This window comes from Sminthopsis crassicaudata, chromosome 4, assembly GCF_048593235.1.
Source record: "Sminthopsis crassicaudata isolate SCR6 chromosome 4, ASM4859323v1, whole genome shotgun sequence".
In the NCBI taxonomy this organism is placed as follows: domain Eukaryota; kingdom Metazoa; phylum Chordata; class Mammalia; order Dasyuromorphia; family Dasyuridae; genus Sminthopsis; species Sminthopsis crassicaudata.
Genome location: NC_133620.1, coordinates 258,368,747 through 258,394,742, shown reverse-complemented (window position 1 = coordinate 258,394,742; position 25,996 = coordinate 258,368,747). Strand labels below are relative to the sequence as shown.

General features: G+C 31.7%; 1 protein-coding gene across 1 annotated transcript in view; it reads right to left on the bottom strand.

Annotated features, from left to right (window-relative positions):
* Positions 1–25,996, bottom strand: part of DST (dystonin) — a 570,187-nt gene that overhangs the window by 117,900 nt on the left and 426,291 nt on the right. The window contains 11 exon segments of the mRNA XM_074310618.1: positions 99–228; positions 1,164–1,399; positions 3,353–3,415; positions 5,228–5,354; positions 6,557–6,713; positions 10,675–10,841; positions 11,342–11,659; positions 12,227–12,435; positions 15,914–16,037; positions 17,654–17,830; positions 23,828–24,373. Coding sequence (XP_074166719.1) covers positions 99–228; positions 1,164–1,399; positions 3,353–3,415; positions 5,228–5,354; positions 6,557–6,713; positions 10,675–10,841; positions 11,342–11,659; positions 12,227–12,435; positions 15,914–16,037; positions 17,654–17,830; positions 23,828–24,373 — 2,254 coding nt within the window.

Below are 25,996 nucleotides of genomic sequence, written 5' to 3'. Positions count from 1 at the left end.
GGTAGGTGCTTTTAATATTTTCTGATAAAAATAATGTTGAAAACACAAAACCCTCTGGTTCGTATCTTCAAACTAATAAGACAATTCCTTTACCATACCTATCTCCGACAACATCTGTCTCCATTTGGGTGCCTCAGGAGAGTCTGGGTTGTGTTCCATCAAATCTGTCAATTTGTCTTTAAGCTCCTGCACTTTATTCATATTTTGCTTTAACTCTGTTTCAATTGTCTGCCAAAGTGAGGAGGAGAGTCATCGTTAAATTTTGTTTAAATCAAACTACAATTGAAAATATAATCAAGTAACTTAATTCTGTAAAATAATCTAAAGAAGAAACCACCATTCAGTAGGTGGTCTAGTGCCATTGCTAATGGCTCAAAAGAAGGGAAAATGTATTTAAAAAGAAATTAGGATAGCAGAAATAATGACTAGTCTCTACAATAGAAAGAGCACTTTCTACTATCAGTAATAACAAACAATCATTTATTATGTGCTTATTAATTGGAAGGTACTCAGGAATATTGTAACAAATATGAAAGAATCTCTGAACTCCAGAGCCTTGCCATCTACTGTGAGGAATAGCTAATCAATCAATTATTTAAAAGGGGAGAAAAAAAACAAGTACTAAATTTGATAAATGCTCAAGGTTTGCCAATAAAAGAATAAGATCTTTATTCAGCCAGAAATATCTTTACTATTAGCTTTAAAAATACATTAAAGAGACAACAAATATAATATTTTGATCTGTGTAGATTTCTGCGGCAGTATCACACAAAGGCAAAACTTCCTTAGTTTTCAGAGTATTCTAATGGCAAACTGCTCAATGATAAAAATATAGCAAAGGTAAAGTTATTTCATATAAGAGAGTAAGCATTAAAAGACATAGCTCCAAATAAGTTGATTCCTATAGTTGATTAATACTTTGACATTGGAACTAAACATAAAGTTCTTAAAGTATCTCATTACTATCAACTCATTAATCTTTGTATTATCTCTGTGTAAGAAGATTAATTCTTATAACCATTCTCCATTATGAAACACAATGATCTATTATGCTACTTATTAGATTTGAAGTCACGGGGTTTGAAGTATGATACAGAATAGCAAAATGCCAAAAATTTCTTCTGAAAACTAATCAATGAATTTATATCATCAAAATGAATTACCTTATTCTGCTCAACTTGTGTCTTCACACCTTCAGTATCTGTAGGAGTTGCATCCCATCCTGTTGCCTTTTTGTCCATTTTCTCTAACCACTGTAGCATTGAACTTGATTCTTCTTGAGCTTTTTGTAATACTGTGAGTTTGGCATCCAGTTCAAAGATTTTATCCTTTAATGTGACTCCAAGATTTTCATAACTATTATTTATCTCAGCCATTTTCTTTTTAACGGATGTCAGTTCTAGGAATTTTTAAAAAAGGATATATTAAGTCTCCCAAATATATATAGTCATTAAAGCAAAATTAGTTAAAATAAAATAACACATAAGCTGTAATTTTCTCAATATTATAATTTTCTAATGGTGAAAAGAATACTGGATTTCTAGACAGAAGACCTTTACTAATACCAACTCTACAGTTTCCTTTTAGTTTGACTCTTATTTAAATAATTTACATAATTTCTCTCTGTTTTACCTATATGGTGGAATAGTAACTCAGACTACCTACCTCACAGGTTGTTGTGAGCACATAGATAATCTTCTGTTCCCCCATTCCTACCCTCTGATTCCTTCTGTCTTAACTCTCCGTGTACATCTATATATCTACATGGAGCTATATAAGCCAAACATATGTACTAAAGTGCATAGTAATATTTAGACATAATGAATATATATGCATATATATATATAATATTGTATATATAATCTTATATCAAATTGCACTGTGTGATCTTTGATAAAACAGATAACCTAGCTCTTAGTTTCTTCATCTATAAATTGAAGGTTTGAAGGGTGGGGGTTGATGAGCTCTAATCTCTCTTCCAGCTTTAAATTTATGATTCTACAACCTACTACACTTACTTCATAGATTCATTGTGAGTCTCAGAAGAAATTTATTTTGATACTAAGTGATTCCTCTATCCCTCATTCTCCCCCCTAACTGTTGTTGTTTCTCCTCCTTTTCCTTCTCCTTCCCTTTCTCCTCCTTTGTCTCTCTATCTCTATATGGAAACTTGATCCACTTAGGAACATTATCAACTCATTTGTAACTTATAGACTTGTACAGTTTGAGGATGTAGGGCACTGAATGATCAAAGGACTTTCCCAGAGTTAATTAGCTAATACATATCAGAAGAGAACTTGGGGCTCTATATTTATCACATCATAAAGCTTCTCTTCTTCACATTCACTAAGTACTTAATAAATAGTAGTTTCATTGGACTTAAAGGAAAAATGTAAAAATTAAAATTCTGAGATTTTGCAAGAGGAAGAAGAGCTTACTTATTACTTAGAGGCAGGGAGAGAAAACTGGGAATGGGAGTTTTTGAGTTGATAGGGAAAAAGTATTAGAATTTCAGTAATGTCTTTATATACTCTTACATTTTTATTCTTAATTGGTTGAGCTGAACCATACCCTAAGTCACTGCCATCACCTGGTAAAGAAACCTTTTTTAAGCTGTATCTCAGCTTCCCTTTCCATTCCCATGGACTCACTGCACAATGAGCAAAAAAGACAGAATGAAATCGTTTTCCTTTCCCAGATTGTCAAGGGTCACTGGGGTCTCATGACCAAGCCTTGTTACTTCATGCTACCTCCTTTCTTTCCCTTCTAAAAGTATGGAGAACTTTTCATGAGTCTCTTGGTTAAGAAATTCATTGTACTCTACACTAAAAGGACTTTCCCTAATAAGGCAGATTTGCTACCTTGTTATATCAATTAAAGATCCTCAACTCATGGCTTTGATTTATTTCATCAAAACTTTACAGAACTGAGCCTGAAAAAATGTGTAACATTTTAGTTAATAAAAACTAAAACTAGGAAATAATATTTCAAAAGTGTTTACAATAGGCAATGGTGTAGAGGCAGGAAAGTGTAGCAACGTATACATTAGAGCATAGAAGACAAAAAAATTAAGAAGCCCATTTTTTTCAGTAGGCAGGGGTAAAACATTGAAGTTTGGGGTTTTTGTGGGAGGAAAAAAATAGAGCCCTATATGTTATGAAAATGAATCAGTACAGCTTTATGAAACTATCAAATTCATCTGGAATAATCCTCCAAGAAAAATTAAATATTAAAATAAACATAATTAGAATATAATAATTACCACTATTACAAATACAAACTGGCTTTTGTCTTCCAATAATGTAATCTTTCAAAAATTGTGTTAAAATATATAGTTTAAATTATTACTCACCTTTATTTGCCAAGAATTCCTTAGTATCTGAAGTTGTTTCTTCACCATTTAATACTGTTCCACCTGAGAAAACAATCATAATATTCCAATTTTGAAAGAAAAAATTCATAATTTCATAGCAGAAATTAATATAGTCTACTTTACAAACTTTGTTCTTAATAGGGTTTTTTTTAAGAATTAATATTTAAGAATGTAAAATGCTGTCATCATTAACAAGTCAAAGTAAGAAACAAAAATTCAAGGGAGCCATATCATGTACACTTAGTGGAACCAATAATGACTTTAAATCAAAAAATTACATGTTATATGCCACATTAAAACAGTTTGTAGTTAGTATGGCTTATAGTGTGATATGGTAAAAAAGAAAGTATACATCAGTAACATATAAAGTAATGATACTTGTCTAGCCCCTTTCAATAACCTCTCAGTTTGAAATTCCAGTTCTGTTTACAATTATATAATTTTGGTTATGTAATAATCTCTTAGCCACGGACCTCTTTTTTCTTTTATCTATAAAAACTATATAATCTCTTAAGTTTCCTCTCATCCCTAAATCTTACGATTCTATGTATTAGCAAGAAAAAAATATTATTTTGGCTGAATTTCTATATCCCAAAGTGGTTTCTGAGATTTTGAGTGTGTGTGTGTGTGTGTGTGTATTATATGTGTGTGTGTCTATAGATAGATAGATAGATAGATAATATAAAGTTTAGTTTTATATATATATATATATACATATATATATATATATATATATAAAATGCAACAAATATTTCATAAGGAGTAAAAACACAATGTGAATGTATAAGATCAATTTTTGCCTTAATTAGAAACTGACAAGAAGTAGGAAAATAAGAATTAGAATTATATCATTTAATTTAAAGTGTTCCAAGTATTGAAATAAGCCAAATTTATCTAAAAAAATACACCCTTAGTCTTAAATTGAGTGAATAGAATCTGAGCAGGAAGGGAAAGAAAAATTATCACACCAAAATATAAGATGAATCTTCCTTGCTCTAGGTTTAATGGAGCATAATTAATGGTTGCCTTGGAGAGGTCCAGCTGGAGAATTAGTGTCACAATAGTGACAGCTGGAGGATGGACAAATTATCTAGATAAATCAGATAAATCACAGAAGAAATTTATTAACCTTCAAAATAAAGATAAAACTTTCCATCTCACCAGTCCTAGATTTTCTGGCATTGATAATGAAATAAATATATTTTGCCTTAATAAAATATAAATCTGAAAAGTATATAGTTTTTAAAAGAATGGTTAAAATTAACTTTTTTTAAAAAATTGGCTTAATTTTGAGCCATATAACTCACAGATGTCTAAGGCACTATGTAATTGTTTACTGTGGCTAAGCCACACATACTCAGACAGACTAGAGGAAAACAAGTAACCTACACTTTAAACAAAAGTAGCTGTTTTCTCCCTTTCTTCTCCTTTTCCTGAGAACAGAATTTTTTTTCTTTATGAAAACAAAGGACAAAACCTAATTCAAACAGCAGTATGACCTATCAGTTTGCCTACTTTAAAGTCTCTCCTAATTTTTTTAATTGAAAAAATATTTGTTGCTCTTTATTGCTCACATAAATAAATTCACTGAACTAGTTTTAATGGTACCCATTAATAAAATGAAAATAAAAAGATGTTGTTTTCAAAGTCTATTTGTATAAGTATATTGCTAACTAGCAAAAAAAATTTGTTTTATCAAGAATTTGGTGCATGTACAGGTATATTCTTTTGTGTTATTAATTTTCTGTTTTTATCTTCACAATTATTTTTATGCATTAATATGAAGGATAACAAAAAATAAAATGGCAAGGAGGAATCAGCTCTTGGTTTAGAACATAACTGTAAAATACATACCTGATTTAATCACTGCTATTGCCTTTGTAGGGGAAGTCATAGCACTTATTAAGTTACATAATGATGTTCCTTTGTTGTTTACTTTCTGAATCTCTGATGCTTTTGAGCTCCACTCCCCTTGTAATTTCTTGAAATGTAAAAACACATTATTTTTTCACCTTTGTTATATTTTCAAAGTTGCACATCCCTTTTCAATGTCTTAAATACATAGCAGGAGCAGTGATGGTGGACCCTGATCTGAAGGGGTGGATGGTAAAATGAGACAACATCTCAATTCTTTCCCATAATCCTACTGTGAGCAGTGAGAGAGGAGTCACAACACAACTTATTCTGCTCTATTCCATGGAATGGAAGTTCTACTCGTACTAGCTGCCACTGTATTCCAAAAATAACTGTCAACTGTAAATCTAACAAACTGTACTAGCTAACAGCCACCTTTCTGGGATAAATAATATTGAATTTAAAGAAAAAAATGAATGAAAGCACAGAGGCACACTAATTAATGAACTTTCAAAAATTGATATAAAAGAGAAAAAAGTGAATAAAAATTAATTTTAATTTTTAAGAATCCAGAAGAGAAAAATTTACTTAAGATAAGCTAGTGACAAGAACAGGCAATACTTATGCCAGAGAATATATAAACCATTATCATTTCTAAATGCCTTCTTTTTATATCTGCTGTGGGATGATGCAGAATAATGGGTATATTTGATAGTAACACTTTTTTTTTTCAAATGGAATGACATATATAACGGAGAAGAATTTTGTAAAGTTGGTGAAGATAATCCATAATTATCAAATTCTGGGTTCAGGCCCTGCCTCTCTGTCTGACACTAGCACCAGGATTCATAAGCTAGTTACTTAATTCCAAAGGAACCCAAGCAGTCAGTATTCTAAGACTATAAATTACAAAACAAAACAAAACAAAAAACTTGCTGATCTATATTAATGGAGGAAGTTTCTATAAATGCTAATTCTCTATATTGATGAAATAACAGATCAAGATAAAAAAAAATCCAGCATAACTATATGAAGATTTAATGAGTAGGACAAAAGCTTTGGATTTCAAAAATTCATTATTTCATTCATTCCTGTTTGTCCATCTACATGTAAATTCCTCTGGACTTAAAGGCTAAAAATCTCTTATTTCTAATGAATAGAAATTAATTAATCTAAATAATTATTAATCTAAAATAATTATTTTAAACATAATAAGAATATATTATACATTGTCTATCCAAACTAAAACACTCATCAGCATTAAGTACTTGTTAAGTACAGATATAAAATTATATTTAGCTATATTCCATCTAACATGCATTAATTTACCTTAGTTTCTTCCAAAGATTTCTTTAAATCATCTATACCCATTGAGGGTTGAATGATGGGAATTTTTTCTGTGGTTTCTTCCATCCATGTCTTTAAATATTTGACAAGGAGCTGAAAAGTTTCTGTTTGTTCTTGACAAGAAGATATTGCTTCTTTTCTAAACAAACAATAACCACAAAATGTTTTTTAAACAAATAACATATTCCAGATGAATGTGCATGATCTTTATCAGCAATATTTCTGACAAAAGGTATCACTAAAAGCTTAAGGTTTTGAAATTGTTAAGTCAAATATAACAGAACAAACAGCTATGCAGCTGTCTAAATTCTAGTTTCTGGTCTACTCAACACTTTGAATTTTCAGGTCAGCATCATCTGTCTAGATGGCTTCCTTGGAAGCAAAAGGCAAAAAGTGATATTTAAGTAGCAGCATCTCAATTTCAAGGAAGAAGGAAATGCCTAATAATATAAATTCAGTAGAACCACAATGGGACAAATTAATCTTAGATTTCCATTAGTTTGAAGACTGTACTTTACAAAGTGTAGAAGATAAGCATTTATTTCCACCTGAGGATGAGTGCAGCTACAATTGTGGTACAGTTAAAATAAGGAATAATAGTACTTTCTAGACTTCACTTATGTAGAAAGTCAATCTAACCAAACTTATCTGTTTCCCAACCTGGATAAAGTTTAGACTTTCGTTGTGATTGGGTAAACTCTGTGCTACAAATAAGACCTATCTATTCCACAGAAGTAATTATTCTTTCTTTGTGAGACAATGAGGTTTCATTTCATTTTTTCTTAAACATTATTGCTATTGTGTAAACTAGGTACATATTTTTAGAAGCTAAGTAGACTGACTCAGAAATCTAAATTTAATTTATAGAAATATTAGAAATTGTTATTCCAACAGAGAATGCGAAAAATATCTACACATTTTAGTTTGTCTTTCCAAATAAGCTGTCTTTGTAAAGTCAGACTATTAATTGGATATATATCAAATGTCAAAAATAACAATTTACAAATCAGGAGACAAGAAAAAGGAGGAAAAGTAATGTAAAAGCTCTAATTCTATCTAAACAAGCTGTTGACTCTGGGAAAATGATAAAAGTAAAGACATCAATTCTGACTATTATTTGTAAGAAATTTATACAAAAAAAATTAACCAAAGTAATGCAATCACAACTACAGTAAGTTTGATATGACTTATAAACAACCTTGATTAATAAGCATTTGATCTCCCTATCTAAACCATCAGTTTAAAATACAAGTTAATTTACAACATGAGAAACTTGTCCAGATTTGAACAGGAAGAAAAGAGTAGGCTAGATGGAATATGAAAGGGCTATGTAATACAACCAATGACCCCAAATTGCTCCCTAATTTAAAAACCCATAATTTTAATATTAATATTCTCTCAGTCTTTATGTGAAAAGAAATGGACTAGAACATTAAAAGTCTTGAGAAGCATGGTATAGGAGCCAGTCCTCCTCAAAACAACTTAGGAATAAAATTAGGAGGACTGTATGTCTATATAACCATGTTCTAAGCAATATGGGTACTCCCTCCAAGAGTACAGACCAGAAACCAAATATGTTTTCCTAATTTGTACAGCTACTCTCTATACCTTCCCTTTCAACTTCATATAATCCTACATGTATGATCTAATGTATAATCTAATGTGCCTTCCTCTTGGGAGGAAATAAATTAATGGAAAATAGAACAGACACACCACTGTTTCTATAGTGATCTGTTTTCATTTTTAATGAAACATTTTACTTGGTAGAGCAAAACACAGCTGTAAAGCATTTTCTTCAACAAGGAAACTTTCAATCATGTTTGCCATGTATCAATTAAAGCATAAAGGGCTCCTTAATAGAGGTAGTAACAGAGATCATTTTATACTAGCATCATCTATCAGTATCAAGTGAAACACAAAAATATATATACTTATTAAAGGTATTTGATATTATCTTTGAGACTATCTTGCACATAATTCAAAAGGAAAAGGGACACTGTCCTATGTGAATGATTTTATGCATCAAGCCCCTAAATATTATCAAGTGTTCTCAGTAACCTCCATAGTAACTCAAAAGAGATCAATGAATAATCCACTTGGGGAAAACCAAGTGGATAAATAAGAGCTAATCTTGATCAGATTACAACATTCAGTTGAATGGGCAATGATGTGAGTTAATACATCTACCCATATTTCTTGGATGGGTCTAAATATGGACAATGAGCTGGGTACAGATTTGATTTACATGAAGAGAGCAAACTAAAAAAAGGATTTGATAATATGCAAATTTTTAAATACATCTTTTTAATAAATATCCATATTCCCCCATTGATAGCATATAGCATCATATCACAAAAGACTACAATCTTTTAAACTACATGATATCATAAAAGACTAGAAACTGGCTGAATCAAAATGGTAAATAACGCAAAGGGCAATGGAGTAATGAATGGGCCGAATCATATTACCATATGTGGCATGCTCAAGGAATAGAAAAGATATCATTCAAGAAAAAAAAAAGCACGAAAAAGGAGGTAGGCTAGTCATATATTCCTCTAGAGCAAAAAGTAATAGGAAATATGTATAATTATGTATAAAAAAACAAAAAAAATACAAAACCAGTAGGCATCCCTAATATAATAAAAATGGGACTAGTTACCCTACATCAGGCAATCTTAATATTTTGCTTCATCATTTTACAGGGTGATTTGTTCCATAAATTAAGTCATAATATACCAAGCATGCCAGTAAAACTTGAGTAGTTAAGAAAACAAACATAAAAAGGTTTCAAGGGAGAGTGAGTTTTAGATTTTCACAAAGGAGACAAACTTCCATCCATATATATTAAGTATCATAATCTACCAAGAGGTATTAAAACAAGAAAATAATTTTAATAAGTGAGGTAAGAAAAACAAAAAACTCATCGACTTTCATGCTAAAGATAGGCAAAAATGGACATTACAGAAAATGCTGTTATTATCTCTAAAATAATGCTTAATGGCTGCATACATTTTATTGCTGCTCTTCTTAAAAGAGGCAGACTAAGAATCTGTGATATTTTTAGTATAATTAGATATAAGGATAAAGTAAATCTATCCAGATTGTGAGCAAAAAGCAGGATGATGACATTCAGGCACATGGTGACATGTGCAATTGTTTAAAAGGACAGAATATTAAAACATAAATTCTTGAAGCTGGACTAATTAGTAATAATTGCAGAGTTTATACATTGGCCCAGTTTGAAAGAAAAAATTTCTTAATAGAATTATACAACAAAATCAAATTATGTTATGTGTGATCTGAGAGAAGTATATGATGTAACATGGTGGAGAAGATAAATGAGTAGAACAAAGAGTACTCACAAGTTTCAAATCAGAAAACTCCCTTAAAACATAGGTAAGATCAGCTCTTTTACATATACATATATTATATATATATATATTTAAAAGGCAACATTTATCTCATTCAACCCTTTAACTTTAACTTCAACAAACCCTTCGTAGAATAAAAATTATTCTAAATGCAAAATGAAAAATAATCTGTGGGTTTTGTATGAAAATGTAATTTATTTTGATGTAATTTAATCATTCCTTCATCTCAATTTAAAATTCATTTTTTGAAGTTTTCATATACCTTATTTGTTCCATAAATCATAATGCTTGCAAAAACACCTTTAAGAAATAAACACAATTTAAAATAACTTCTTAGATGAACTTATTGCTCTCCCCACTGTCACTAATGGACCAATGATATCAATGTCATTTTCACACTGGCAAATAGAAACAATGTATTTGCAAAAAGCTTCAGAGACTAATAATGACTTCTTAAAAGATGTTATGGATTTTTCTGCAATTCTTTTTGAGTAATTTCTTCTAGATTAATTTACACTATTTATAGATAGGAAGTAATGAATCTCACCAAAAAAAAAAAAAGTTTCCAAATAATGTTGTCAGTTTTAATGGAATAAAAGAAAATCAAAATTAAAACATCAAGTTGTGTAGTATTAAACAGATTCAAAAATATATAAAATTCAATTTGATTCAGAAATCATTCAATTTGAATGAAAAGGAATAAACTTCAAGTGAGAAAATCACACGTACTTTTCTTTAATGGAATCCTCCAATTCCTTGAACTTCTTTGACAAAGTATTTGTTTTTTCCAAAAGCAAAGCCTTATCTCCAGGGAAACCATGAGTAGACAGTTCTTTCAGGAGATTTTGCAAAGTTTCAAAATCTTTTTTGCATTCTAAAACTTCATTGCTGGATTCCTATAAGACAATAATTATTTAATTTATTAATTTCATTATTGATATCATAATATATTTCCAGATACTCTTGGAAAATTAAGTTCCAAAGAATACTTCTCAAAAGACATTAATCCTGCCTCTCACCCCATTAAGATCCATAAATACAAAATAAATATGCAAATAAATAAGACAATTTATTTAAAAATAAATATCAAAATATGTCATTTATATTTTGTTTATTTTATAAGTTTTTTTCATATTCTGTGACATTGTTAGTTTTGGCACATTAACTATAAAGCAAGGATGCCATTAATAGGGTGCTGAGTAGCCATATTTATTTCATTTGATTAGAAATTTCAAGAAAAGGCAAGGCCTTTAAAAGACTTTTTTGACTATAAAGTGGCCTAAAAGCACTTAAAATGTGACCCTATACTATAGTTATTCACAAATTTTGAATTTGTAAACTTGTACATGATTCCAATTCACTAAATGACCATGAGATCAGATATCCGAAGACCTACTTGAATATACTGAGACAATTCAGTAACATCTTTTCCTGGACCATCCATTTCAATAAGAGCCTGAGTTTTTGTTTCAAAAAATGACTGAAGTTTTTCTGAAAGTTTTTCAAATGATTCTACTTTGTTTTTTAGCTTCTCCAGATTATCAAGTTTTTCTTTGTGTTTTTTACTGGCTTCAGAAAATCGAACTGACAGGTCCTTCATTTTAGCTTGCAGAGAGGATGCAGTAGATGGATCTGTTGTATCCATAAATTTTTTCACTTTTTCATTCATGGCTTTTATACTGCTCTGGCGACCAGCAATATCCTGCTCCAGCATCTAAAACAAACCACATATTGCATATTTACAAAGAAAATCACAGAGAGCTTAAGAAATTGACATTCTTAACATTTCAAGCTTGAATAATCTGAGACTACAGAACACTAACAGCTGGGATTGAATTACAAGTCTGAATTTTCCCCTAAGGAACCCATCCCCACATCTCTCTTTAAGGGAAAGAAGAGAACAGCTGGCATATTGACTGAGAGACAAGGGAAGAAACTGCCATTCAACAAATCCTGGTATCCAATGGAGTTAGGGATTATCCATGGTCAGAAGTCTTAAAAGGATAGACAACATAAAGGTTGATTTGATTGACCCAAGTGCAGCTGGTTGGAGCAGAGATAAACAAGGTAGAACACCTTGTAATTACTGCAAATTATGTAAAATTCATGAAAATGTTCATGGCCCTAACAAAAAAAATAGTTTTGCCTTTTTTGGTGTTAGTGCACATATGTGTGTTTAAATCAATATTTTTCAACCTTTAGTTTTAATGATACCATTTTCCTGCTTGTCTTAGATTCTTCTTAAATTTACTCATTCTCATTTTTTAAAAATAATACTTACCATATTTTTACTGATGATGTCTTGAATAGCAGCAGAGTTTAAGGGCACTTGACCTTGCTCCTTCAGAGAATTTTCAACACTTCCCATCCAATCCAACATTTCATCTAAACCATCCTGCACACTGAGGGATCGGGTTAAGGTAATCTGGAGTTTTTCATTCCGCTCATTAATAGACTTAGACAAATTATCATATCTCCCAACAATGTCATCTGATACAAAAAAAAAAAAAAAAGAGCAAGAGAAGATTTAACCAAATTTTGTCTTTTTCATTTTATAAGGAAAATGCTGAATAGAATTTCAAACATTAAAACTCAAAGGAAAAGGCAACATGTTAAATGACAAACCCTATACAGCACTATAGAAACTAAAACAATGTCAAACTGCAAAATGGAAAATGGAAGACAAATCTGTAAGAACTAGTTTCTCTACATATCTAAATATAAGATTCCCAACAACCTTAGTGTGATTTTAACCTTTAAAACTTAAAAAAATAATAATTTAAACTATAAAAGCTTAAAACTTCACTAAGAATTGTGGGACACTCTGTATAATCTGCATTTGCACTCTGTAGTCATTGATTCATAATATGTAAAATAAATGTACAGATACCTTTCCCCATGACAGAATTAATGTGGTATTATTTAGAAGTCAGAGCAGCAAACATTTGAAGTTAACATTGATTCTCAATCTATCACTTCAGATTAATTATAGTTATTGAAAACTGTTTGGAAAAAAGATTCCAGACAGATAACTGCTTATAAGAAACAGTAAACAAAGTTGTCAAGATTTATCAAGTTTTTACCCTTAGTAAATGTTCACTTTAACATTCTTCAACTGCTAAGTATTTATTGTATGTATATGTTCATAAGGGGATTTGAGGAAAAATGGAAAAGCATGAAAAATTCACCTAAAATATAAAGAAATAAAAGAATTGCTATTCAGATTTCCCCCCCTTCCCATTCCCCAGAGTACATTGTGATTTTGATAAAGTAACACATTCAGATTTTTCTGCATGTTTATCAGCAGATATGAGAAGCAAAGAATGGTTACAAGAGAAATGTTAACCCATATGCAATAAATTAAAATGTATTCTCAGTTATAAGAGCTTAAAGCAATGTTAAAAATATAAATAAATATATGTATAGTGATTTCACATAAGCAAGGAGCTTAGAATTTCGATACTAATATATATTATTACATCATGGATCTTAAGACTACTAAAAAGTTCAAAGGCAAACTTTTAATGTATTCATCATCTCTCTCCATGAAAAGCCAAGTTAACTGTTTCTAATCAAGTATTTTATTTATCAGTCATTGTCCAAGAGAATTCATAATTATTTCAGGGTGTAAAGTTAGCTTCATGTTCTTTCATTTTTAATAACTGGATATCCACTCTGTGGTAATTCAGTAAAAGATTTTTTCTTTTAGAATATCTTTGTAAAACATGAAATCCTGGAGCTTCTTAAGACTTTTTCTAATTGTGGTCCTTTTTTGACCAAAAAACTTTTATGTGACTTCAGGTATAAAAAAGCGGCATACAAAAAAAATTACTGATAATATATCACAAGTTTGTGACCTTCCAAATCCAGCTGTGACTCATATGGGGTCACAACCCATAGTTTAAGAAGCTTTGGATTAGATGATATGCAAGGTCTCTTCTAGCTTTAGAATTATGATCTTATTTACTTATTCTTTAACAGAAACATTTTCTGTCAAGAAATGGAGCTAGCTTTTAATTTTAGAAATAAAATATAATTTAGAATTACCACCCCTCATTCTCCATTATGCCAATTCTTAAAGCAAAGAATCTGCAAAACTCCAGTGGTTTTAGGTGCTTATTATTGTCATTGTTTTTGAAAGCCAGAAATGTCTTTGGAATGTCTTTATATTATTCTATGAAAGTTTACCAGAAAAAAAGAATCAATGTATTAAAATACTGTGCTACCAATTTGGAACTATGCTAAAAAAGTTATCAAACTGTGGATACCCTTTGATCTAGCAGCGTCACTACTGGAATTATATCCCAAAGATATTTTAAAGAAGGGAAAAGGACTTGTTATATGCAAGAATGTTTGTGGCAGCCCTCTTTGTAGTGTCCAGAAACTGGAAACTGAGTGGATGCCCATCAGCTGGAGAATGGCTGAATAAATTGTAGTATATGAATATTATGGAATATTATTGTTCTGTAAAAAATGACTAACAGGATGTTTTCAGAAAGGCCTAGAGAGACTTACATGAACTGATGCTGAGTGAAATGAGCAGGAGACCATTATACACTTCAACAACAATACTATATGATGATCAATTCTGATGGACGTGGCCCTCTTCAACAATGAGAGGAACCAAATCAGTTCCAATAGAGCCCAGAGAAAGAACTCTGGGAGATGACTATGAACCACTACATAGAATTCCCAATCCTTCTATTTTTGTCCTCCTGCATTTTTGATTTCCTTCACAGGCTAATTGTACACTATTTCAAAATCCGATTCTTTTTGTACAGCAAAATAATTGTTTGGACATGTATACATATATTGTATTTAACTTATTATACTTTAATATATTTAACATGTATTGATGAATCTGCCATCTGGGGGAAGGGGTGGGGGGAAGAAGGGGAAAAGTTGGAACAAAAGGTTTTGCAATTGTCAATGCTGAAAAATTACCTATGCATATATCCTGTAAATAAAAAGCTATAATAAATAAATAATAAATACTGTGTTACCATACCACGTTTTGAATAAAGAAAAATACAATATAACCACACAAGTCAGCAAGTCAGTACTCAAATTATTACCATCCAAAGACATATTTATCACTAAGACATGCTTAAATAATGTTGATTTCTTATTATAATTATAATATACAGTTTTATACTTTTTATATTAAAACTATTTTATTATAATTTATTTTTATTTATAGTTAAATTTCCTCTCGTAACTTTTCTTTTTTGCTGGAAAAATATGCAAGAAAACAAAATCAAAAATAACCCTAGATATAGGATTCTATGGATCTCTAAAATATTGTAGCCCCATGAACAATTTCTTGAAGTACGTAAGATTGCAAGAGAGTATATATTTTTTCACAAAGAAATTTTACAAAGACAAAGTCCCATCTTAACTTCTATTGAAAATATGCTATAGAAAATATCAAGTTATATTTGTTCTGAACATATTTAACCATCTGCTATTGAAGTGTTTTAATTTATGCTTAGGAATCCATAAACCACATACACACACACACACACACACACACACACACACACACACACACACACTCACACAGCTATGGAAACAAGAAAGTTAAAAAAAAACAACACGTATTTATTCACTCAACAATGTTTATGGAACTATTATTGGATAAATACACACCACTACACTAGGCTGAGAGTAGATATAAAGTAATGAATTCCATTCTCTTGGAGCTCACTAATCTTATCAGAGAGGAAAGCATCTATTTAAATCCAAATATGCAATTACAGCTAAGACAAGTTCCTGGCTTGCTGAGTAAGCAGTAAAGGCTGGAGTAAAGATGGCAAGATCTAGAACAAACATAAGCAGCATTCTGAAGGAGGGAAGAGACACTTTCAGAGAGTATAATGTAATGGTAGATAAAAATCACTCACAGTTATTAATTGGCTGCATTAGCAAGTGAATTAATGATCAAGAAATGAGGAAGTTAATAGCTTACCCAGTGTTTTCTGTATATCATTCTTGTCTGGCAATAAAGCTCCCCTGGTGTCTAAAAGCACTTCTGCTGTTTTTTTCAGTTTCTCTACAGCAACCTGGTGGCTGGAAATTTGTCCTTGAAGAACCTGTGGAATTGGATAATTTTTCACTTCTATGGCACTAGTAGGACCAAACAATGGCTTCATTTTATTTCAGCAAAGTGGAACTTTTCATTATTATAAATTTATTTTTAGACTAGAAGGAAATGGAAAGGAACCACTAGTAAAGGATTTGGACCATCAGAATATTAGGAAGCTAAGTTTTCAGATAAGACCTTTCATATGTCTGTAATGGTTTGTCTGGCTCTCTGACTGCCTTCCCTGTGCTAATATACAAAATCAGAAAGTGGATACAAGAGAACCTCTCTCTGAACTATAGGATTAATCCTGTTGATAGACAAGATATATACTTGATACTGAGCTCTACTTAACGCTGCTTTTGGGTCAATATCCAGTCAGTTTTGTTCCTGATCCTGCTTTGACCTTGGTGATAGACATAATGGCAGGGTCTCTTGACCATCACTTCTCAAGATGATCAGTGGTACATATCAGTCCTCACTGTGACTGTTTGAAGCCTGAACCTATCACCTACCATATGGATTACTACTGATGATGCATCCCCCTTTCTCCTTTATTCAAAATGATATCTTTGTTTCCATCTTGGTTTGTGTACTTTTCCCTGAAACTGATTCTCTAATTCCAAATCTATCGGGCATCTATGGAGCAACCTGCTTAAGTTTCCTCCTCTGTAAAAAGAAGGAAATAACAGACTATTCTAGTATCTCTGCTAAGGAAACCCCAAATGGGTTTACAAAGAGTTGAATGAACACAACTAAAATCATACAACAACAAAATCCCAAATCTATTTTCAAAATGGGTGTTCCCACAAATTTGCATTTCTTCACATGTTCTTATATTTTAATCTTGATTTTCTGGTTTCTGATTTACAAGTTAGTAGCATCTACTGATTTTACATTTTTAACCTATTTTATGTATGCTTAAAGATATTTTAAATATCTTTGTTTGTTTGTTTTAATTAAAGAGCAGTCATGATCCTTTCCAATGGACAAGCTATTAATGATACAAAAGAAAACTTCATGTGCCTTTCCTAGCTTCTTCTACATCTTCAGAAAATGTCCCTAGAGATTCCAGTGGAGATTCCTCTGGTCTTCTGAACTGAAATTTCCTCAATGAAGTTTCAAAATCCCAGGAAATCTGATAGTGCATAGATAAATTAGCTGAGTCACAAGTTTTGTGATTTATTCCTGTCTTAGTCTTGCCCCACAGAAATATTTCCTCTCTACTAGCTGCTGCTTATCAGTATGCAAACATGTTCAGGTCTCCTTCATTCTTTTAAATGCCCTTGAGTAATCTATACTTATTTACTTCATTTCCTCACCATTTTTTCATTCACTCCTCAATCCCACAACTTTGGTCCCTATCATTCAAAGACAGTTCCTTCCATCTACTATCTCCCAGCAAATAACCCTTATTAAGTCTTCATCTTCCTTGACCTTTCTGCTCTGACATTTTGTCTTCCTGTAGCTATTGTATTATCCTCAGTAATATCAGGCTGAACATGTAAATTATTGTAGGACTCAGAAACAAAATAACCTCCATGTTTATGAATTCATAGAAAGGAATGGCTATTTTTCTTTTATTTATTTCCTTCGCTTCCTTTCTTCTATGCTTGCTTCTTTTACCTTAGTTTCTTCTAGTTGGCGCTGGAGGTTTTTTGGATCCGTGGCAATGGGTTCCAATAAGTGTTTATTTGCTGTTGTCTCATAGGACTGGAGGCCAGAGAGAAGTCCAGAAGAAGCATCTTCATAATGCTGATATTTATCTACCAGGTCTTTCAGATTATTTCCAAGGACACTGCACTGAATGATTAGAAGGAAATGTTTATGAATCATTGCTGACAGTTTTACCAAAGCAACTTTCAAAATGTACACTTTGGACAATGTAGTTTTGAAAAATTTCACTCAAGAATTAGCCAAAATGATTGAAACACCCTAGATAAGATTGCATTCCACATGACTTAACTTTCTTTAGTTTCAGTTATACTCAATTCTTCTTCCAACAAGTCGAAGCATGAAAAGAGACAGTTATGGTTTTTACCCATTCAAAAACACACCTAAATTTTAAACATCAGTGAGCTTCAGGGAAAAGGCCTAAGGACTAGGGAAAAATAACTATTTTCTGTTAATACTTTTTGATGTTTGTAGTTACTCTCAGTCACCAAGATAATAAGGGAAGCTAAGCAAGACCTAAATGACAGTTCACTACACATGATAAAATCACTATAATCAGAGAAACCAAAGCTTAGCAATGTTTTCACATATATATAACTTAGCCCTAAGACATAAATATCTTTAAGAATTACTAAAGAGAGGTTTCACATCAGTATTTGACAAACTAGGGCAGGTAGTTAATATCTTAAGTGACTTGAATAACTGTAAACTAGTAGTTAATAATGGAAACTGGCTAATGATTGAGTTGCTTTCCAGAAACATAACAAGTATGTATAGTCTATTGAATGAAAGATACTCATCCTGGTATTAAAATTAAAAGAGACCTCCATATTTTTATTTATTCTACATGAGTGAAATCTATACTAGAAACTTCCATGTTGAGGTGGAGCATAGATGGCAGAGTAAAGGCAGGAACTTGCCCAAATTCTCCCCTAAACTGCTCCAAATCCCTTTAAATAATGACTCTAAATGAATTTTAGAGCATTAGAACACTCAAAAAGATGGCCGAAGGCAATTTAGAAGCTCAAAAAAAAAAGGTCTGTGACATCAAGATGGGAATCCAACTTGCAGTCCTAGTACAGGGCACCCAAGGACGACATCCCTGAACCCAGCATTAGCCCTGCCCAGCCCAACATCTGAATCAAGGGAAGTACTGGGGACTTCTAGACCTCTCAGCCCAGAGACACCAAATAGGACCTGGAAGGTCAGCAGAGGACTAGGGAGGTTAGCAGAGGGAGTCTGTGGCAATGGGCTGTGGGTCTGATGTGCAGTCCTAGCACAGCCTGGGTCAGTGGAGCCAAAGTCTGGAACAGAACAGCACACTAGATCTTACAGCTAAAACGGGGCAGGAACACACCTAACAGCTCCAGGGCAGAAAAGAGTGATTTGTGGTCAAATTTTTAGAAGGATCTCTGAAAACAGCTGAAAAACCCCTGAAGTTTGGGACAGTGTAAACAGAGCCCCACTCTAACAAAGAGTTAAAAGTTGAAAAATAGGCTAGGAAAATGAGCAGGGGAAAAAAAAAGTTTTAAAGGAATTGAGCTAATGAAAACTAATGACTTTATAAGAAATCAAGATACATGAAATAAAACTCCCCAAAAATGAAAAAAAATTGAAAAAATGTGAAATATCTCATTGAAAAAACAACTGACCTAGAAAACAGATCTAGGAGAGATAATGTAAAAATTAATGATGTACATAAAAGTCATGATCAAAAAAAGAACATGGACATCATCTTCCAAGAAATTATCAAGGAAAACTGTCCTGATATTGTAGAACCAGAGAGTAAAAAAAGAAATTGAAAGAATTCACCAATCACCTCCTAAAAGAGATCCCAAAATAAAAACTCCAAGGAATACCCCAGGTAAGGAGAAAATATTGCAAGCATCCAGAAAAAAACAATTCAAGTATAGTGGAGCCACAGTCTGGATAACACAAGATTTAGAAGCTGCTCATTAAAGGACCAGAGAGCTTGGAATATGATATTCCAGAAAGCAATAGAGCTAGAATTGCAACCAAGAATCACCTACCCAGCAAAACTGAGTATAATCCTTCAGAGGAAAAGGTGGTCATTCAATGGAATAAAGAATTTTCAAGCATTTGAGATGAAAAGACCAGGGCTGAATGTAAAATTTTATTTTCAATTACAGGACTCTGGAGTAAAATAAGGAGATAATCAGGAAAGTGATATCATAAGGGACTTAGTATAAGTTTATATTTCTACATGGGAAAATGATACTTGTAACTCATTATCTAGTTCTCATTTTTATGACAATTAGAAGGAGTATATATAAACAAAGGGCACAGATGTGACTTGAATATGAAAAGATAACATCTTTTCTTTTTAAAATGATGAAATTAAGGGGTGAGAGAGGAATATACTGGGAGAAAAAGAAAAGGAGAAATGGGATGGTGTAAATTATCTGCCTTAAAAAAAGACAAGAAAAGGCTTTTACAATGGAGGGGAGGAGGAGGAGGAAGACAAAGTGAGTGAACCTTATTCTCATCAGAATTGGCTCACATAAGAGATAACATACATACTCAATAGGGGTACAGAAATTTATTTTACATTACAGGAAAATAGGAGAGTAATGGGATATGAGAAGTTGGGGGAGTGGTAAAAGAGAGGGCATAATGGGGAAGGGAGTGGTCAGTAGCAAAACACTTTTGAGAAGGGACAGATTGAAAGGAAAATGAGAATAAATGATGGAAAATACAATTAGCAATAGTAATAGTAAAACAAAAAAATTGAAGCAAATTTCTCTGATGGAATATTATTTTTCTCTGGGAAATGATGAGTAGGATGCTCTCAGGTAAAAAAAAAAACCTAGAAATTCCTCCATGAACAAAGTGAAATATATTATATATGAAATAAAAACAATGTTCTGGGATGACCAGCTATAAATGACTTTGTTATTCTGAGTAGTACAATCATCTACAACTACTCTGAAGGACTTATGATGAAAAATCATATGTATAACCAGAGAAGGAACTGATTGTCTCTGAATAGAGATCAAAGCATTTTCTCTCTTATCTCTAATTTTTAACAATTTTTCTTGAGAGTTTTTATTTTCATTACAGTGGGAGATCTATGTTTTGTTTCATAACTTGACTTTTATGGAAATGTTTTGTATAACTTCACATGTAGTTTCTTAATTGTAGGTGGGAATAAGAGAAAGAGAAAATGAAAAAATCTTAAAAACAAATATAAAGAAATTGTTTTGAATGCAGCTGGGGAAATACTAAATTAATAAATTCGGTTTTTTGTTTTTTGTTTTTTTGTTTTTTTGGGGTTTTTTGGTAACTTTCATGTTTCTGGATCTGGGGGGGGGGGGAATTAAAAGTTAGAAAGCATGTTTTTTCCTCAAAAGTGACTATTGAGCTATAGTACTAAGGGTAAATGTTGAGTCTATTGTTTTGCTAGCAGAGCAATTAGCTCTGCTGAGATCAGGTAAATAATAGCCAAATCACAAGAGAAATTCCTTAGGGTTACCCTAAAACATCTAGGGAGAGTAGATCTCCACTTGTGGTCAACAGAAAATTCTTACTAATGGATATTTTGAGAAGATACTACCAGAAAAATGTCACAAAGAGCCCTGAGAAGATATGAAAAACTACTCCAGTTTTGGTTAGCAGCAGAGGGACATCAAAGAGAAAGTCACAAAAGAAGCCCAGAAGGAATCTTTATAAGATAAAGAGAGAAACTAGAGAATATTCCAATGTGGCAGTTGAGGGAAAATATAATTTGAATTGGAGAATTGATAATATTCCCTTATTTCTTTCCTCTATTTAGGAAATTCTATTAAAAGATAGAAACTGTATATATATATATGTAAAATTGAGGCTCAAATCTAAACATCCAAAGGCCATTCTAACTAAGTCCTTATGCACTACTGGTTCAGCATACTAATTGGATAAAAGACATCTTTATACTTCTGGCAGGGAAGCTTAAATGAATGACTACTCTCTCTTCTAGGGAAAAAAATAAGAAAGGTTACATATTAGGTTATTCCCTAAGAAATGGAAAGAAGGTATGATAATCTGTTTAGTATAGAAATTCATCACGAGGATACCCTGCACTAATAATACAATTCCAGTTAAAAACATACAAGAGTTATATATAGAATAAGAAAAGGTGAAATAGAAATTGCTTAGCATTTGTACATTCTCAACATGCTATAATAATACAACTGATAGAAAATAAACAGAATTTATTGTGTTTTTTAAATTGCTTGCTGTGAAAGAGATTAAACAATATATCATTTTACGAAAGACACACGATAAAATATCCCTCATTAAAAATTTAGTATTAGCTAAATAACTGACCTATCTTTACAAACTCTAAAAACATCTTTCAACTCATTTTCTTCATAAGATGAGAGGGTTTGACTCCTACCTCTAAAATTCCTGATTTTATGGTTTTAACCTAGAAAAGAAATTTTGTAGGAGGCATAATTTTGCTGTTCTGAATAGGAATACAGTAACTATTTTGTTTTTTTCTAAGCCTACCTCCACCCACTCAGGCTTTTTTATTATTAAAATGGCAAAAGCCTACAGTCCTACTATTACTATTGTTATTTTTCTATAGGGGAATGCTCATGGGAAAAGCAAAGACCCTAGAAGTCAAGCAAATGGAGAAGAGGGGACTAGTGTTTTATTTGACTTGGCTAAATTAATCTGGCCTTGGTAAGAATTCTAAAGCAACTTAAAACATTTCCTAAATTGTTTGAAAAATGAGATCTCTCTCCCTGTCAAAAAAGATAATAAAGACTAAAATAGTCCCCAATTCATTAGGTGCTAAAACATTTATACTGAGTGAACATATTTACAAGAGAAACTGTTTGGAGAGATAATTCACAATCACTTTCACAAGTTAAAGAGGTATCAGAGATGGGATAAGATGGGGGGGTGGGGAAATGTTCTTTCTGCTTACAACTGATGCGTAGTCTCCCCCTAGTGGCCAAGTACTAACCCAGGTATAGATTAGTACTAAAGGAAACCTAGGCTGCTTTGTCACATCTTGGAAATCACACACACACACACACACACACACACACACACATGAACATTTAAGTTCTAGTTTTCTGCCAATCAAAAACAATTCTAAGATTTCATAGACATCAAGAAAATGGTCAAATAGAAAAATCAGCCTAGGAGGAATTGTGCAAATAGAAATATAAAAATGTACCTATGGACTCAACAATTTTGGAAAGCAATTTGGAATCATGCAAAGTGAGTAATTAAAAAGTTCATATTTTCTGACTCAGACATTCTATTACTATGCATAACTGTAAGAAGGTCAATGACAGAAAGGCCCAATATGCATTAAAATATTTAAAATAGCAATTTTTTGTAACAGCAAAGAACTAGAAACACAAGTTGCTTTCTATTATCTGAAGAGTGGCTTAACAAGTAATAATATATGAATTGATAAAATATTAATGTATTTTAAAAACATATGACAGATAAATATAGACACATATGGAAAGACATTTATGAACTTATGCAAAGTAAATAGAACCAAGAAAATTTCTAAAACTAAGACTATCAAAATAATTTAAATTGAAAGCTGTGAAATTATAATAGCCAAATTTGGTTCCAGAGAAGAGATATAATGTCTTTACCCGAACACACATCCTTTAATAAAGAAATACATATGTGAAACACTAAATATGATGTTGGATTTTTTTTATATTGTTACTTTTGCTGAACTTTTTTTTTTTCATCTTTTTTTTTTTTTTAACTGCTATGAGGATAAGTAACTGTGGGGTAGATATGTTAAGAAATGTAGATGATTTAAAAGCAAATATATTGATTAAAATTTATTATAAACATCATTTTCTTCATGAGTTTCATATACAAATCAGAAGAAAGGAAAGATGAAAGAAAGTCTAGAGTAAAAAAATTGTCTTTTTTTTTTCCACTTTAAATTTGGGGCTTCTTTAACTCTGGTAATGAAAGCCAAATATGCTTTAATTATATAATAAATAAATGTATTATATAAAATATATTTCCCTACCCCCAAAACTATCTCCCAGAATTAAGAGAGAAAATATAATAAATTAAAATATTATATATCCCCACCACCACTGAAATTTATCTCCCAGAATTAAGAGAGAAAATTACCTTAGCATAGAGAGATTTAAAACGCTCACTGGCAAGATCCAATTTCCCTTGTACTTCCTTATATGTTGCAGAAGTGTCAAAATTATCTTTGTCGCCTTTGCCACCATCTCTTTTACTGCAAGATTTAGCAGCCTCTAAGACCCGGTGTCCAGAAATTGTAATATACCTTAAGTCACCTTTGTGAGAAATGACATCTTCTGAAAAACTCTTCTGTCTCTTTAGCTTGGTTATTATTCCACTGAAGTCATCAGCACCAGCTTCTAAGTTCTCAAGTTCTTGCTCTGACTGTTGTAACCAACTGTCAAACTCACTGTAGTCTGTGTCAAACTTTTCTAATTCTTCTTGTAGAGAGTTGGTCAATTTTACTTTCTTCTCTGACTCTGCTAGGGCTGTCTCATATTGAGTCTTTAATTCTTTCAAGTTCCTTTCTAGTTTCTCTTTTTCTTCTGAAGACAGGTAATGACCCTGTTTCTCAAGTAAAGCTTTTGCAGACTGAGTAGCTATAATAACTGCCTGGTGCTGAGCAACAATCTTCTCATGCTGTGCCTAGAAGAAAACATGAAAATATAAGTTTGCTTCAAAACTAGCATCCTGAAGGTGAAATTGCACAGATTTGTACCCAAAATAATTACCATTTTCAAATTCTCCAAATATTTAGAGAGTGAAATATTCCATTAAAATGGAAAGAGTACTACAGATTGAAAGACAGAAAGACTCAAATTCAGATGTTCCCTCAGACACTTGCTATTTAACCCTTTATAAATCATTTAACTTCCTCAGCATCAGTTTCTTCACCTTTAAAATGGGAACAGTAGACCATAATCATTTAGTGTTTGATAAAACCAAAGATGCAAGATTCTGGGACAAAAACTCAAGGAGTATAGCAGAAATTAAATATAGACCTACATCTTACACCATACATATGGTTACATGATTTAGACATAATGGTCAAAATCACAAGCAAATTAGGAGAACACAGAACAATTTACCTTTCAGATATATGAAAATATGAATAATTTAGGAATAAACAAGATATAAAGAACATTATGAAATATAAAATGTACAACCTTAATTACATAAAAATTTTAAAGTTTTTGCACAAATAAAATCAATTTAACCAAAATTAGAAGGAAAGTAGAAAATAAGGAAAACTGAACAGCAAGTACCTCTGATAAAACCCTCATTTCTCAACTATATAGAGAACTGAGTCAAATTTATAAGAATATAAATCATTATGAAATTGATAAGTGGTCTTGGGTCAGGAATAAACATTTTTCAGACAAATCAAAAAAATGTTCTAAATCACTAATGATTAGAGAAATGTAAATTGAAACAGCTCTGGGTACCAATTCATACCTATCAGATTGGATAATGTGGCCAAAAAAAAAAAAAAAGAAAAAAGAAAAATGCTAAATGTTGAAGGGGAACAAAAAAATGAGGACACAAAAGCAGTTGGCAGAGTTATGACTGATCCAACTACTCTGGAGAGCAATTTAAAACTATGCCAAAAGGGCTATCAAAAAGCATAATAATTGATCCAGCAATACATCTGTATATGTAATATACATATTACATATGTGTATTTTATATGTAATATACATATAATATGTATATGTGATAACTGTATTTGTAATAACTAGTTTGTATCCCAAAGAGACAAAAAAAATTTCAAAAAAAAAAAAAAGAATAAAAACCTATTTGTACAAAAATGTTTAGCAATTCTTTTTATAGTGAGTAAGAATATCATTTCCAGACCAAGTTTAACACTATTATAAAACTAATACATAGTGAGAGCATAAAATTTTACTCCTCTCCATCTAGGTAAGATTTCTCTAAGTCAGAGTTTCTTAAAATTTTTCCACTTGTGACACTGTTTCAGCTAATAGATTTTTACATAACCCTGGTCATATGGGAATATGAAATAGAAATACAAATCAAACATTTGGTGATAATAAATGATAACTTCATGACCCCCACATTCAGTTACAAGACCCCATATGGGGTTACAACACATAGTTTAAGAAATTAGGATTTATTTAATGTCCTTGTCAATTCCCCTATCATGGACGTAAGCAGAAAGAGAGCTAGAATTACATTTGGCTTCTCTGACCTATGTTTATAACAAGGCATGAAAAACTGGGAGGAATGAAACTGCAAAGTTGTCCATGG